Source organism: Tenrec ecaudatus, chromosome 6 (assembly GCF_050624435.1).
Source record: "Tenrec ecaudatus isolate mTenEca1 chromosome 6, mTenEca1.hap1, whole genome shotgun sequence".
Taxonomy (NCBI): domain Eukaryota; kingdom Metazoa; phylum Chordata; class Mammalia; order Afrosoricida; family Tenrecidae; genus Tenrec; species Tenrec ecaudatus.
The window spans coordinates 48,009,022-48,023,030 of NC_134535.1; the positions used below are offsets into that span (position 1 = coordinate 48,009,022).

General features: G+C 38.1%; 1 protein-coding gene across 7 annotated transcripts in view; it reads left to right on the forward strand.

The window, feature by feature from the left end:
- Window positions 1–14,009, forward strand: part of PPFIA2 (PPFI scaffold protein A2) — a 490,478-nt gene that overhangs the window by 474,037 nt on the left and 2,432 nt on the right. For 5 of the 7 annotated variants that reach the window (XM_075552744.1, XM_075552745.1, XM_075552746.1 and 2 more), the window contains 4 exons: window positions 3,055–3,230; window positions 4,054–4,122; window positions 11,210–11,369; window positions 12,931–13,013. In XM_075552744.1, coding sequence (XP_075408859.1) covers window positions 3,055–3,230; window positions 4,054–4,122; window positions 11,210–11,369; window positions 12,931–12,989 — 464 coding nt within the window. In that variant the 3' untranslated portion in view covers window positions 12,990–13,013. Of the gene's footprint in view, window positions 1–3,054; window positions 3,231–4,053; window positions 4,123–11,209; window positions 11,370–12,930; window positions 13,014–14,009 lie in introns of those variants that run through there. The other 2 variants (XM_075552747.1, XM_075552748.1) reach the window with 1 other exon arrangement.

A 14,009-nucleotide genomic window follows, 5' to 3' on the forward strand; every position in this document is an offset into this window, starting at 1 on the left:
GTTCTAAAGCCCTCACATGCCGCTTTCTGAGGTCTAATACATCAGTGGAGCGAGGTAAGAAAAGCTCCGTGGAAAACACATGCTTCTGCACTGCCAGAGGGATGCTCTGAATTTCTCTACAATGTACAGTCGACGTGGTTGTCAGGTGCGGGAAAGCTGGTTCCCACTCACAGCGACCCCTAGGCAGGACAGAAAGCCACCCGACGCAGATCCTGCCCAATTGTTACCAGGTGTGAATTCATTGGCAGCCACTGTGCCAGTCTGTCTTGTGGGGTATCTTCCTCTGGTTTGCCCCCCTCGACTTTCCCAAGTAGGAGGTGCCAGAGCAGCCAGCTCCTGGGCGCCTCATGGTTCACTGTCTTCTAAGAAGGCAGCTCTTCCTCACTCATATTTTGAATGCTTCCTGCTCGGAGGCACTGATCTTCCAGGCCCGTGCCTGGCTCTGTTCCATGGAGACTTATGACTGCCAGTGACTCGTCACTCCGAAGGGGACAGCCTGCCCCTTCTTTACAGGCTGCTCTTCATCCCAGAGCTCCGTTGAAACCGGGTTACTTTGAGCGTCCTTGCTGGTATTTGAAAGAGGGGTGATTTTGTTCCCAGCATCATAGCGACTTCCAAGCCACCTCAGCATGACAGACTGACCGACAAGGTCAGTCAAGAAGGCTTTTGCTTTTCTAAGGAGCTCTCAGTGAGATGTTGCATTGCTAACCACAAAGTCAGTGGTTCAAACCTCTCAACTGCTCGAGGGGAGAAAGAGGAGGTTGCCCGTTCCTGGGACTATTTAGTGTCAGAGCTCATGTAGGGGCACTATGAGTGAGATACACTTGATGACAGTAGTTTTCTTGCTTTTTTAAAGCTATGGGGACAGAACGAGCTAACAGGCGCCACCTTACTTCCTGAATAGAACCCTTCTGCTTTTAATGAAGTAGGACACTGTAGAGAGGGGACAGTTTTTCTTTCCACACATGCTCCTCATGAATTAAATGTGCAGGGAGATCAGACCCTTGGTCCAGAAGTGAGAGCGGCAACAGAAGGCACCAAGTACAGGTCCATGAGGCACATGTGCCTCTCACTACCAGATCCGTGGACACATGTTTTACCAATAGAGAAAAATGCTGTGAACCGCTGCTTTTATTAGCTACTTGAACAAGGCTCTATAGTCTGACCACCAACATATAGAAATGATAAATACATCTCAAATAACTTAGGAAGCTCCCCAAACATCCAAGTCATGAGGGGAAATAAAGGGTTGGGGAATAGGGCTATTTTATACAACTTCTGGAAATCTTAGTAGACTGATAAAAGACTTGGGATTTGAAGTTAAAGCTGGGACAAAAAGCTGGGGTCTAAAAGATAAAAATACAAAACACAGTTGTTCATAAATCTCACAGTGAGAGAGACAAAACCAGAGTCCAGCCTTACAGAAGGTGCTGAGGGAGGAGAGGGCTCCAGGATCCTGAGGGATAAATTACTGCTATAAAAATTCTACAGCCAACATCACTATAAACATTTAGATATTAGAATTCTTAGACGCAATTATGAATGAATGTATTAGAGCATATTGGGAAAAAAATAAGCAAATTCCTAGAAAATGAATGAATGTTTTCAGAAGATTTTAGTGGTTTAATAACTCAATGGTACACACACACACAACACTATTATAAAAACTGAATACTTACTTAAACATTCTCACTAAACAAAAGCTTAATGTTCATACTTGTATATCTTGTATCAGTGAGTTTTTCTTAATACTAAAGAAAGAGCTAACAGAAATCTTTTACATAATCTCCCAAGGACTAGGTAAAGAAGAAAACACTCATCTTAGGCGACCAGAACAACCTCAATCCTAAGAGTCAATGAGGAGACTACAAAAGATTGTCTCAGACCCACACAATCCAGTCATTAAAAGGATAGATAGTGCGTGATGAGATGTACAGCTCATCCCAGAAAACCCACTGAAAGTCCACTATTTAATTCGTGAAATTTACAGAAAAAAACAAGAAAAATTAAATAATTCTTTCTATCAACTAGTAGATTAAAGATGAAAATTCCAAGTACTCAAAATAAATTGCAGGCATACCCTGATATTTTATATACTTTTTCTTTTAAAATGTATTAATTTTATTCAGAAAAACATACTAATTGGGAAAATTGCTGTAAGAGTAAAGTATGATTCACAATTGTCTTTCTATAAGATTTTATGAGGACATATAAATGCTTTTAGTTTTTTACCATTTCTTATATATCATAAAATAAATTATTTTTATTAACTTCAATTTCAATTATTTGATAAGATATTTTATCAATTCAGTGGAAAACATTGGAAAAATAAATTATAAAATAAACTGTTTACATTGTGCTCTAGAAAAGACCCACCTTGACTTTTGTTCTGTAAAGGTTTTTACTTTTACAAAATAACATTCAAAATGTTATATGCCTCAATAAAATGCTATCGTCCAACACTAAAGGAAAATAAATGGTGCCTTTAGACTGAGTGCTTGAGCCTGCGTCAGCATATTATTGGGAAACAATGCATGTACAGCGTAGTCCAGGAAGTGGAAACTAGTTGAGTTCGTACAGCATCTTAGTGGTCTCAGACATTGCTTCAGATTGAAAGAGGACTTTCTAGTCTATTCAATGTTCTAAGTAATGGTTAATTAATCAGACTTTTTAAAAGCATGTAAAATTCTTTTTGTTCTTCAGTTACTGGGAAAACATGCATATGGCACAAATAAGAAGTGTCTCCATCTGGTGGTGAAAACACTGTACTTCAAACCAACCCTAATGGCTCTAATGGGAAACAAGGCTCTGAGGCAGTGGGCTCCAGGGGTGGAGGAGGTCTTTTCCGGGATAACACACCTTCTGACATAAAACACTTGTTGTGTCTATCAGAAGTTAAATATGCTGGCTGTCTATAACTGTGAGCCCATGGAAGCCATTAGGGGACGAATAAAGAAATCAGCATAAATGGTGACCTGGCCTGTGGTTCTTCCCCTCTGGGTTCTGTTTATTGCACAAAGTGCTGCAGCCTAAAACAGTGCACCTCTCTTCTAGATGTGTTGGTGTGGAGCAATGACCGAGTTATTCGATGGATACAAGCAATTGGACTTCGAGATTATGCGAATAATATTCTTGAGAGTGGTGTGCATGGATCACTTATAGCCCTGGATGAGAACTTTGACTTCAGCAGCTTGGCTTTGTTATTACAGATTCCAACACAGAACACCCAGGCAAGCCCCACTGCACACTGGTGACACTCTGCCCGGTTTTACAGCATGATTAGCTCACCTTTTAAGCAGGGGAGGAAGACTTAGAAGTCAATTCATGATTCTTAATGAGAGTCAGCTCAACCTTTGAAATATGTCATGGGGGTATTAATTTCAAGCTACTGGATTTGTAGCCAAAACAGAGTCCCAAAATTAAAGTGGGAAGGGATTAAGCAGTTGTATGGTCCAACCTCCCACCTGAATGTCAGATTCCCCCAAAACAATTTCCCTGACAGATGGCCTTCAATCTCTGCATTTCTGAGAAGCCGTCGATTCTATTTAATGTCTGAATTATAGAGTCACTCAGGGCTGGATATGGAGTGATTTCTAAATCTGACTATTTCAATCACCAGAGTTCCTTACATTAAAATTAGAACCTCCAACTCACATTACAGAGCTTGGTCACAGAAATGCGTACTATCTGCCGCTGCCTCAGATGATGACTACCAACCAGGTTTGAGAATTACCTGCACTGGCTTGATAAGAATTTGATGGTACAACTGCACCTCTGTTTTGCGTATTTCAAAGTTTATATAGAATACTCAATTAATATCAAGCAGAAAAATGACATCAAAACCCCGGACCACTGAAATTTTTGTGAGCCTAAACAAAAGCAAACAGCCCTCCTTTGTATTTACAGGTAAAATGTTCAGTGACTTTCAAACACTGAAGAATAAAAACTTAAGATCCATTAAGTGAAGCAGAGCTTGGAATATTTTCTTAGATAAATCTAGTCTATGTGATTTATTTCATTAAAATTGTGGTAATTATAATTTGATATCAACAGGCAAGGCAGATTCTTGAAAGGGAATACAATAACCTCTTGGCCCTGGGAACTGAACGACGATTGGATGAGGTAAGATTTTCCCTATCATTCCCAAAGCAGCTTCGAGATTATATGGAACATTCTGGCTTTTAATGGAGGCTACTCGGAAAATAACAGAATGCTTGTGCTATGTTAGAATCGAGTATGCTTTTTCCCAGTATTGTTCTTCAATATCAACATAAAGTTATATTTGTTATTTGATTTGGAAAGTAAATTGAGTTATAGAGATATGTGTAATTATATATGTAATGTAATTTCAGCAGAAGAAATAATAGAGCATTTCAAAAATAGACTTCTCAAAATCAGCTCTAACTATAAAATAATGTTGGAAAAATATAAAAGTGTTAAAAATTTAAAAATGATAAAACTGATACTTTCAGCTGTTAAAAGAAGGAATGTACTTAACAAATACCAGCATGTGAAGGAGGTACCTCCCCCATAAAAAACGGATTTTTTAAGCTATGTATTTAAGTTTTTTAACTAAACAAACTTATTACCTTCAAAGTACTACATTACATTACACTTAACACATTTGTCATATTTGCGATTCCATTCTTGGAAACATTTTTCACACTATCACTTCCCTCGTTTTTTTCTTCACCTCTTTCATGTATTCAAATCGCTGCTCTTTCATGTCCCTCTTCAGTCAGGGAAACAAAAGAAGTCAAACAGAGGGAGGTCAGGTGAGTAAGGTGTGTGGGACAAGAGAGGCATGCTGTGTTTTCCAAAACCTGGTGCACTGCGATGGCTACATGAGCAGGTGCATGGTTGTGGTGGCAAAAAAAACTTCCCCATCTGCCACAAATCAGGCCTTTTTTGTCACACGGTTATGCAATCTTTTCAGAACCTCTAAATAGAAAGAAAGCTTGATTAACAGTCTGACGTGGTGGAATGAACTCCAAATGCACTATCCCTCTCGGATTAAAAAAAGAGCATCATCTTAATCTTTGACTTCACTTGTCAAGCTTTGTTTGAGTGGGTGACAATGGTGTAATCCACTGTCTTGACTGATGGTTGCTTTTATGCTTCCAAGAATGGAATCGCAGATTTGACAGATGTATTAAGTGTAATGGAGAGTACTTTGAAGTAATACGGTTGTTTTGTAAAAAAAAAAAAAAAAAGTTAATACATAGCTTTGGAAAAAAAATAGCACCATGTCTCCTCACCAGTAATCACCTTGGGAAAAAAATGTTAAAATCACGTCACAGCTGTTCTTTCAAAGGCAGCATATTTCCACTTGATGCTCTTTTTCCCGGTCAGTCAGGACCCATAGCACAAATTTCAAAGCGATCTTTCTCATTCCCATATCTTCCATTAAAATTCACTGGACCGAGCTCCAAGGTAGTCCAGATAACTTCCCCATCTCTTCAATGGTCAGTTATTGGTCTTCAAATACAAGTGTACAGATTTTGTCAACACTTTCCTTAATTCAGGAAGTTGATGGACATCCAAACAAGGTTTGTCATCAATCAACATTTCACCTTTTTGAACTGAGAAAACTTCTTGTACACCTGAGTTTTTCCTATTGTGCTGTCCTTGTAAGCTGTGTTCAACATCACAACAGTTTCTGCAGCATTTAAATGAGGAAATAAAACTTCACAGCCACATGCTAGTCTCTTAAATCAGCCATCACAAAAAACAAGGTTCCAACAAAACTGCTTTCATAAAAAAAAAAAAAAATTCACTGTGACCAGGGAGAACTTTCCCAGCTGATGGCATGGGTGCACTAACCCAGAGCAAGAGGCTGGATGCTAGTGGGCATTACATGTCCGATGGGTCACAAATGTTCGAAAAGTAATAATAAAGTAATAAATAAGGACATATCTTAATAAGATCTACTCATACAGTGGGCATTAATCAATCTTGTATATTCAGAATCCTCTTGCAAATCCTTCTGGATGTTTTAGCGGTCTTTCTAGAAGGAAGACATGAGAAGGGAACATGAGTATGACATGGGGAATACAGAAATGAATATTCTGCATTGCCAAGTGCAATCATTCCTGGCCATAGAGATGAATTAATTGAAATACTTATATAAATAACCCAGCACTTCCTAAAATTATTGCATTCACAAAATAGGAAACATTCCTGTTATGTAATACCCAAACTGTGGAGTATGCTCAGACCACAGATTAGGTCTGAATTCCTGACATAAGATATATTCCTAAAACACTTTCCTGCTGCCTTATCAGAATCACTCCTAATGTATTCTAAAGTCAGTTCACACTTAGCCACCTTTCAACATCTGTAAGCAGCTTAGCAATCTTTGTAAGCCTTAATCATCATTGCTGATTCAAGGATCCCCTCAAAAAATCATACATGCTTTGAATGGTATGACATATGAATTATATGCAAATAAAACTGTTTAAAATGATGAAAACAGCAAGAGGAAAAAAAGTTATGCATACATTTAAATATATTATACTTCTTACTTGAATATTGGACACTGGATTTTCATTCAAGATAGTAAAGATAAGTTGTATTGCTATGTTCTAAAATCCCTTATACACCTGCTGGCCTAATTCTGGTGGAGACACTAGTTAATATGGATTATAATTTGTATTGCTCCTAATAGTATGGGATGGCAGAAAGGTCTTTGGGTCAATAAAATGCTATGCCACTATCTGTCTTTAAAAATGTGCTGGATTTCGTTCTTGCTTTGAAAGAACAGATAATTTTAATCATTCAAACCTTGTCAACTCTTTTACCCTAAGCTTGTTTGTTTTGTTTTGCTTCAGGATGAATAGAATTAGCCAAATTTACCAAACACTAGAATGGGCTAGCTGTGGGGCTTTGTTAATCACATTCAGATTCCCCCTTGTGAAATAAATTGAGAAGTGGTGTGCTCCAGTGAGCTTCAAACACAAGTAAAAGGATGTCGTTTAAAGCTATCTCATGAAAACTTTTAGCCCAGTGATCTTGTTACTATTGGGAACTATTAACTCTCTAAAGTTAACTTCATTGAAAGAGTTAAAAGTGAGGTAAATAGTCATGATTGAAACTCTCAACTTATTTTTTAGTTCATCTTTAGCATGGGATAGGAGTTTCAATGTAGTGTTTAAATTTTTTTTTAAATAATCATGTTTATGCAACAAGTTTTCCAAGAATTAAGAGAGAAGAGAATTCTGTCTCTTTTCTAAAACTACAACTTTGGAAGTTTATTTTTGCTAAGTGCTGTCAAGTCATGTTCATTTAGAGAGATATTATGTACAAGAGAACAAAATGCTGCCTGGTCTTGAGCCATCATCACAAGTGTTGCTAAGTGTAAGCCGATTGTTGTGACCCTGGTACCAATACACCTTGTTGGCAGTCTTCCTCTTTTTCATTGACCGTCCACTGTATCTGGCAGGGTGTCCTCCAGAGACTAGTTTCTCCTAAAGGAGTTTCACCATCTTTGCTTGTAAGGAAGATTCTATTTCTTCCAAGACAGATCTGTTCATTCTTCTGGAGTCCACTTTATGTTTTAATATTTGACACCAAAATTAAAATACAAATTCAAATTAAAAAAATTCCTCTTGGTTGTTCTTATTCATTATCCAGTTTTCATATGTAAATGAGATGACTGAAAGGATCATGACTTGGATCAGGTGCATGTTAGTCTTCAAACTGACTTTACCCTACTTATTGACAACTTAAAAAGAGAGCTTTTCCAGTAGAAATGTTGATTGTAATGAATACATCATTTCTATCTGCAAATTGACTCACACAGTTGTAAAAGCTAGAAGCAGGCAAATTTGAATCCAGGCAAGTTCCAAGTCCATATTTTAAGGTCCAAGGTAATATTTTAAGCTGGGGGTTTCTCCTGAGTAGGAGTTGCTTCTGGGGTGGGTGAATCCAAGATTGGCAGGCAGATCACACAGATTTGTGGCTGCAGAAGGGGATGATTCCAGGTCAGCAGGTCAGGCTTGTAACTGGAGAGGCCCATGAATACAAGGTCACCAGGTCCTATGACAGGCTGCTTACTGATGGCTCCCAGGACTGACAAGCAATATAGCAGGTTGTTGACTCAAGTTCAAAGAACTGGAGGTTGATGAACTAGATGCAGGATTCAGACCCAGCAAAATGAAAATGCGTTTACCACAGAATCTCCTTATGTAGGAAGTGGGCAAAGCCTTCAAGGAAACGTCTTTAGAATTGCAAATAAGGAGGTCAAACCCACCCGAATGTTAAAGCTGATTGTTTTCCGCAACAGACCCCAGGATGGAGTTGATAAAATGGTGGTAGGGCCCACCAAGCGGGACTACTAAGTCTTCACTTCCAAATCACTGAGAACCCTGGCCCAGCCAAGGTGGCATAAAAGCCAACTATCACAAGTGGAACACACTCAAGTTAATATTGGGGGCTTGTTTAAATTTGTTCAGCTCTAGTGTGAACGTACATATAAGCAATTAAACTGTTCCACAGTTGACCCCTGTCATTATTTTGACTAAGTATATTGAGCTTCTCCATGATCTTTTTTCACAGATGCTAATCTTGTATATTCTGTCCTGTGAGGTTCACATGTATAGACTGCTTCTTATATAGATTCTCCACATAGATCTTCCACCATTTATATTGTTGAAAAATAATATTTACAATTAATAAGTAACTGCCCTTGAAAATTTTTATAGTATAATCGATCATTTCTATCAACAAGGTCATATTTTACAAATGTAAAACCCCCTCTGTCATCTTCAAACTTATTATTATTATTACCAGTAACTATCAATACATCTTAATTGCATCTTTGATCAACTCCAGACTGCAGAGGTTGGTAAGGTGCTATGATTTATTTTCATTTGACATCAGCTGTTGTTGTGTAATGTTGAATAATATCAATTGATCTACATCAGGGGTCCTCAAACTTTTTTAACAGGGGGCCAGTTCACTGTCCCTCAGACCCATTGGAGAGCCGGACTATAGTTTAAAAAAAACTTATGAACAAATTCCTGTGCACACTGCACATATCTTATTTTCAAGTGAAAAAACAAATGGGGCAAAAACACCCGGCGGGCCGGATAAATGTCCTCGGTGGACCTCATGTGGCCCACGGGCCGTAGTTTGAGGACACCTGTTCTAACTGATCAACTGAAGTAGACATTATCTATCCCTGATAGTGTTATATTTCAGGATAGTTTTTTTTAATTTGACAATTAATGTTATATCATTCCTCTTTGGGCTATTATCCCCGAAACTGTAAAAAGTGTGATTTCTTATTCAAAATGACCAATAGCAGTTCATTTTTAGCTCCTTAGCCCAGTATTTTGATCTTCAAGTTTTTTCTCTAATAATTTCATTTTTTCCTAGATTCATACTTTGTCCATTCTGTGTTCTGATTATTATCATTGATATCTGCAGCTGTTTCTTCTCGTTTTCAGTTGCACACATCTGCAATACAAATCCTGAAACCTTTACTCCATCCATGTCTTAAGATAAGCTCTACATTAAAGAGGCAGCTCTTCCTCAGTTGTATTTTAAGTGCCTTCTATCCTGAAGGGCTCATCTTCTGCTATGATATGTGAATCAGACAATCTTTCTCTGCTATTCATAAGGTTTTCCTGGCCAATTTTTTCATCTGTAGACCATTATATCCTTCTTCTCAGTTTAGTCTGGAAGCTCCACTTTAATTGCTCATCTTGGTTGGTCCTGCTTGTATTTGAAATAAATGCTAGTGGCATGACTTTCGACATTACAGCAATAGACAAGCTACTATAGTGTGACAAACCGACAGATGGGTGCTAGGTTAGGACAAAGCCCAGTGATTGAGGAGAGGAGTGGCAGAAAAACCTAAGGATTGATAATAAATAAATACTCATCAAATAGTATTTATACGCAATTATATAAGAATTATTGTATTTTTCACAAATGGACATTGAATAAAATTTTAATTAACATCCTATGAAGAATACTCCATGTCACACTGATAATCTGGATGAGAAATAGCCTAGTAATCTCTGTTGTGATGGGGTTTCAACATCATTAAAAAAACCATGACTTATATTTCATTTTTCCGTGACCTTTTTGCTGTGGTCTCTTACACCAAAATGTAATCAATGGAGCTAGTATGGCCAACAGACGCATACTTAATTAGCTATTGTCTCAGGGATTGGACAGACTTTTCAGAAATGAGAAAATTAAGTATAAAATGGGAATCTCTGTTTGGTATAATCAATATTTTTTAAGAATTGAGCTCAAATATTAATAAAAACAGTAGTTTCTGTGTACTATCTTGCAACTAGAAAAGTAACGAATAGCAAATAGCACTCAGTAAATTACATATTGCTGTTTCCCAATTTAGAGAAAGTAGTTGTATACTTTGTGCTTGTCTGTGTATATACATCCAGGAAAGAAATAGTATCACTAATAATAAAACAGATTCTGAGTTACAAAGTGTTTATTGAACAGTGTTCAGGTTTTATCACAAAATGCTGCACAAGATTTCCCACAAATTGCCTTGATTCTGGATCTGCTAAAATCTAACAAATGACAAATGTAGAGTTTTCCCACTGATTCTAAGTTTCAATATCCCATGGGCACCAGACTGCCTCATATATAGATTTTGCACATAGATAATTTGTGCACTTAAAGTCAAACTTCATGAATCATTGTTATTAAAGTGTGTGACTCCACAGTATAGTCAATTAGACATGTCATGCAATATTATTAAATCAATTAAAATAAAGTATCACAAAATATCTTCAATATGCTTAGGAGAAACACTGACATTTTATTTTAGATTTCTGAGGACATCTACTTGATGGATGGCAGGCTTTAGATTAGAATAACTGTAAAAGTCTTTTTAATGCTCCATTTTAGAGTCTTCAAAGTTCTCATTTTGGGAGTACAGTACTTTATGAATATACCAAGATTATCCAAGTTATCCACCCACTATATTTAAACACAAGTGAGAGGCATTTTATACATTTCAATGCAAAACACCCTAGGTAGTTTCCTACACATATGCATGTTATAGACTAAAATATATAGTATGTAAAATGTATGTGTATGTGCGTGTTTGTAATTGACAGACTAAATGTAAGCTATGTAGATTACATGTTTCTATGCACACATTTTGTTACACCTGAATAAGTTGACTTTTTAAATTTTATTTTCTAAAACGATACATTGGTACTTGCAGAGTGATGACAAGAATTTCCGACGTGGGTCCACCTGGAGAAGGCAGTTTCCTCCCCGTGAAGTACATGGAATCAGCATGATGCCAGGCTCCTCAGAAACATTACCAGCTGGATTTAGGTTAACCACAACATCTGGGCAGTCGAGGAAAATGACAACGGATGGTACAGAACCTTTGTACTTTGCTTTAACGTTCAAAGCTTGTTTAGCAAAAGTTAGTGTCATTCTCTGATCTGGCACAGCTTCCTGGAATTGATTGTTTTCCTGCATTGGTTTGCTGAGCTTGACCTTTGCTTCGCTTTTTATCAAAAGAGACTCCTCTGTGAAGTGCTAATGCATGACTTCATAGCACTTGTTCACATGAAAACATGTATGGCATCCTAACAAAAACAATTATGAACACTGTCCACATCCAGGAGGAACAATTACTATGGATATGACTTGTGTTTCTTCACTCTTCTTTTGCCAAAGTAAATCATTTAAAATTTTCATTTGGACTGCAGACTCTTGGCTTAACAGAAATTAATTCCATTGTTATCCTACACCTTTGAATATTCCAAGTTGTATATTTTTTAAGAAATGCAGATTCATGAAATATTCACACCTCTGACCAGAGGAAACCTAACGGTCTAGTGCAGGGGTTCTCAACCTGTGGGCTGCGACGCCTTTGGGAGTCGAATGACGCTTTCACAGGGGTCATCCGATCCATAAAAGTAGCAAAATTACAGTTATGATGTAGCAATGGAAATAATTGTATGGTTGGGGTCACCAAAACACAAGGAACTGTATGAAAGGGCCGCAGCATCAGAAGGGCTGAGAAGCACTGGGCTAGTGGGTGGCATGCTGGACTGCTAACCAAGGGTCAGCAATTCGAAACTATCAACTGTTCTGAGAGAGAAAGATGAAGCTTTTTCTACTTGCGTAAAGAGTACTCTCTTGGAAACCCACAGAGGCGGTTCTATATAGGGACACTATGCTTCAGAATTGACTTGAAGGCAGTGAGTGTGTAAATGTATTTTAGAGTTAGACCAAATGAGAACCGAATGAAAGAAACACAAAGCATCAGTAATTTCTTGGGTAGTATTTTCCTCTGTGGACATTTGTCTTGTGTTATATATTTCCCAAAGAACAAATAGCCATCAGAATGAGCGAACATTTTGAAATGATAGTCAGAGTGATTTCTGCTTGAGAGGCATCAAGGAAACACACACCCACATTCTCTTTATTAAAATAATCATTCATGATTTGTTCAAAGCCATAGCTATATGGCCATTAAAATTAGTTCCAACATAAAAGTTAATCCTAAATCTGAATTTTTTACAACTTGTTAATATTGTGAAACAGGTTTAGTACAAATTCTGGAGTAATTTAATAGAATTAAAAATATTTCAGCACATTTTAAACTTGGAGGAAAAAGGATACCATATTGAGTTATCTAAAAACAATCTTTGTTTAAAAACTGTAGCTCACTGGGGAGCTGCTCTTGCTATTCATTTCATTTCAGGAGGATTACATAGCAATTTAAAAGCTCAGTTAAATTGAATTAGTACACGCTTTCATTCATAGCGCGGTCTAGAACAGAGCAATGTCAGTGGCATATATGTAAGAGAAGGAAAGTCTATTAGCATATCCCGGGACCCTTTCTGCAGGGAAATAAATCTTTCTCATCAGGAATTTTGTACTCAATCATCGGAGTCCCGCTAAAGTCCTTTTCTCCATTTGCAGTTGCTTCATCAAGACTGCAGAGGTTAGACAACTCCACAGTTCGCACATACTCATGTTGACAAGCCACTCAAGGAGGCAGCACTGACCTGCTGTGAGTAGTTTCCCTTGACTACCAAAAAGCAAACCAACAACAACAAACCCTCCTGGAACTTACATAGACTAGAAACTGAACACGGTCGCCTTTGCTATGGCCTTGCCGTTCAGCAGTGAGCTAAGTTAACCCCTGTGTATTAGGGGAAGGGATCTGTGGGTTGAAACAATCAAGGATTTCCAGCACCTTCTGTCTGCTATCGTTTAAATCTCTGCTGCAGTCCTGTCATTTTGCTGTTCCACATCACTGGGTTGGTTGTGCACTGCCTTCTACTACTCGATAGTATTTTATAGTGATTCACAGTGTTTTATTGATAAGAGTTTGACACCAAATAGTCTAGTTTTCAGTGAATTTTTCTGTAGGGGGATTGGGGTAAGCAGATAGTCATTTAAGCAAGTTCACAAAGGACTGCGTGGCAGATTGGCAAGCTTGTGGAGATGGTTGCATATGGAGCAGGGGTCCCTGGTATCGTGCTGCATGGCCCTCGGGGCTGCTAACCACAGAGGAGTTGGAAACTGCTGTGCCTTTTGCATTCCTTGAAACCAAGCATGCATTTTCAGTGTCTGTGGTTCTTAATATTGTTGTGAGTTGCTTTGGATGGCCCTCCGAGCCCAGTCCTTGCTGACTCCCACCAAATGACTGGATAGGACTATGCGAGGCGCTTGTGGCCAGCCATGGGGCTTGCATACCTTGCTAATGATGTAAATAAGGTAGTTGGAACCCTAAAAGGGAATTGCCAGTTTGGCCATCCCACTAGGCTGAACATGAGCCACCCCACAGGCAGAAAGGGAGACGTCTTGATCATCAAAAGGATATCAAACAAAATAGCATCACTTTAAAATCTGACCCATGAACCCACATAAAACCTTACTGCATAACACTATGATAAAGGACACTCATGTTCAGAAAAACTATCAATTGATTGAAGTTAATTCCAATTCATATAAGCAGTTTTAATAAAACCATGGTTTCCCAGATTTATAAATGT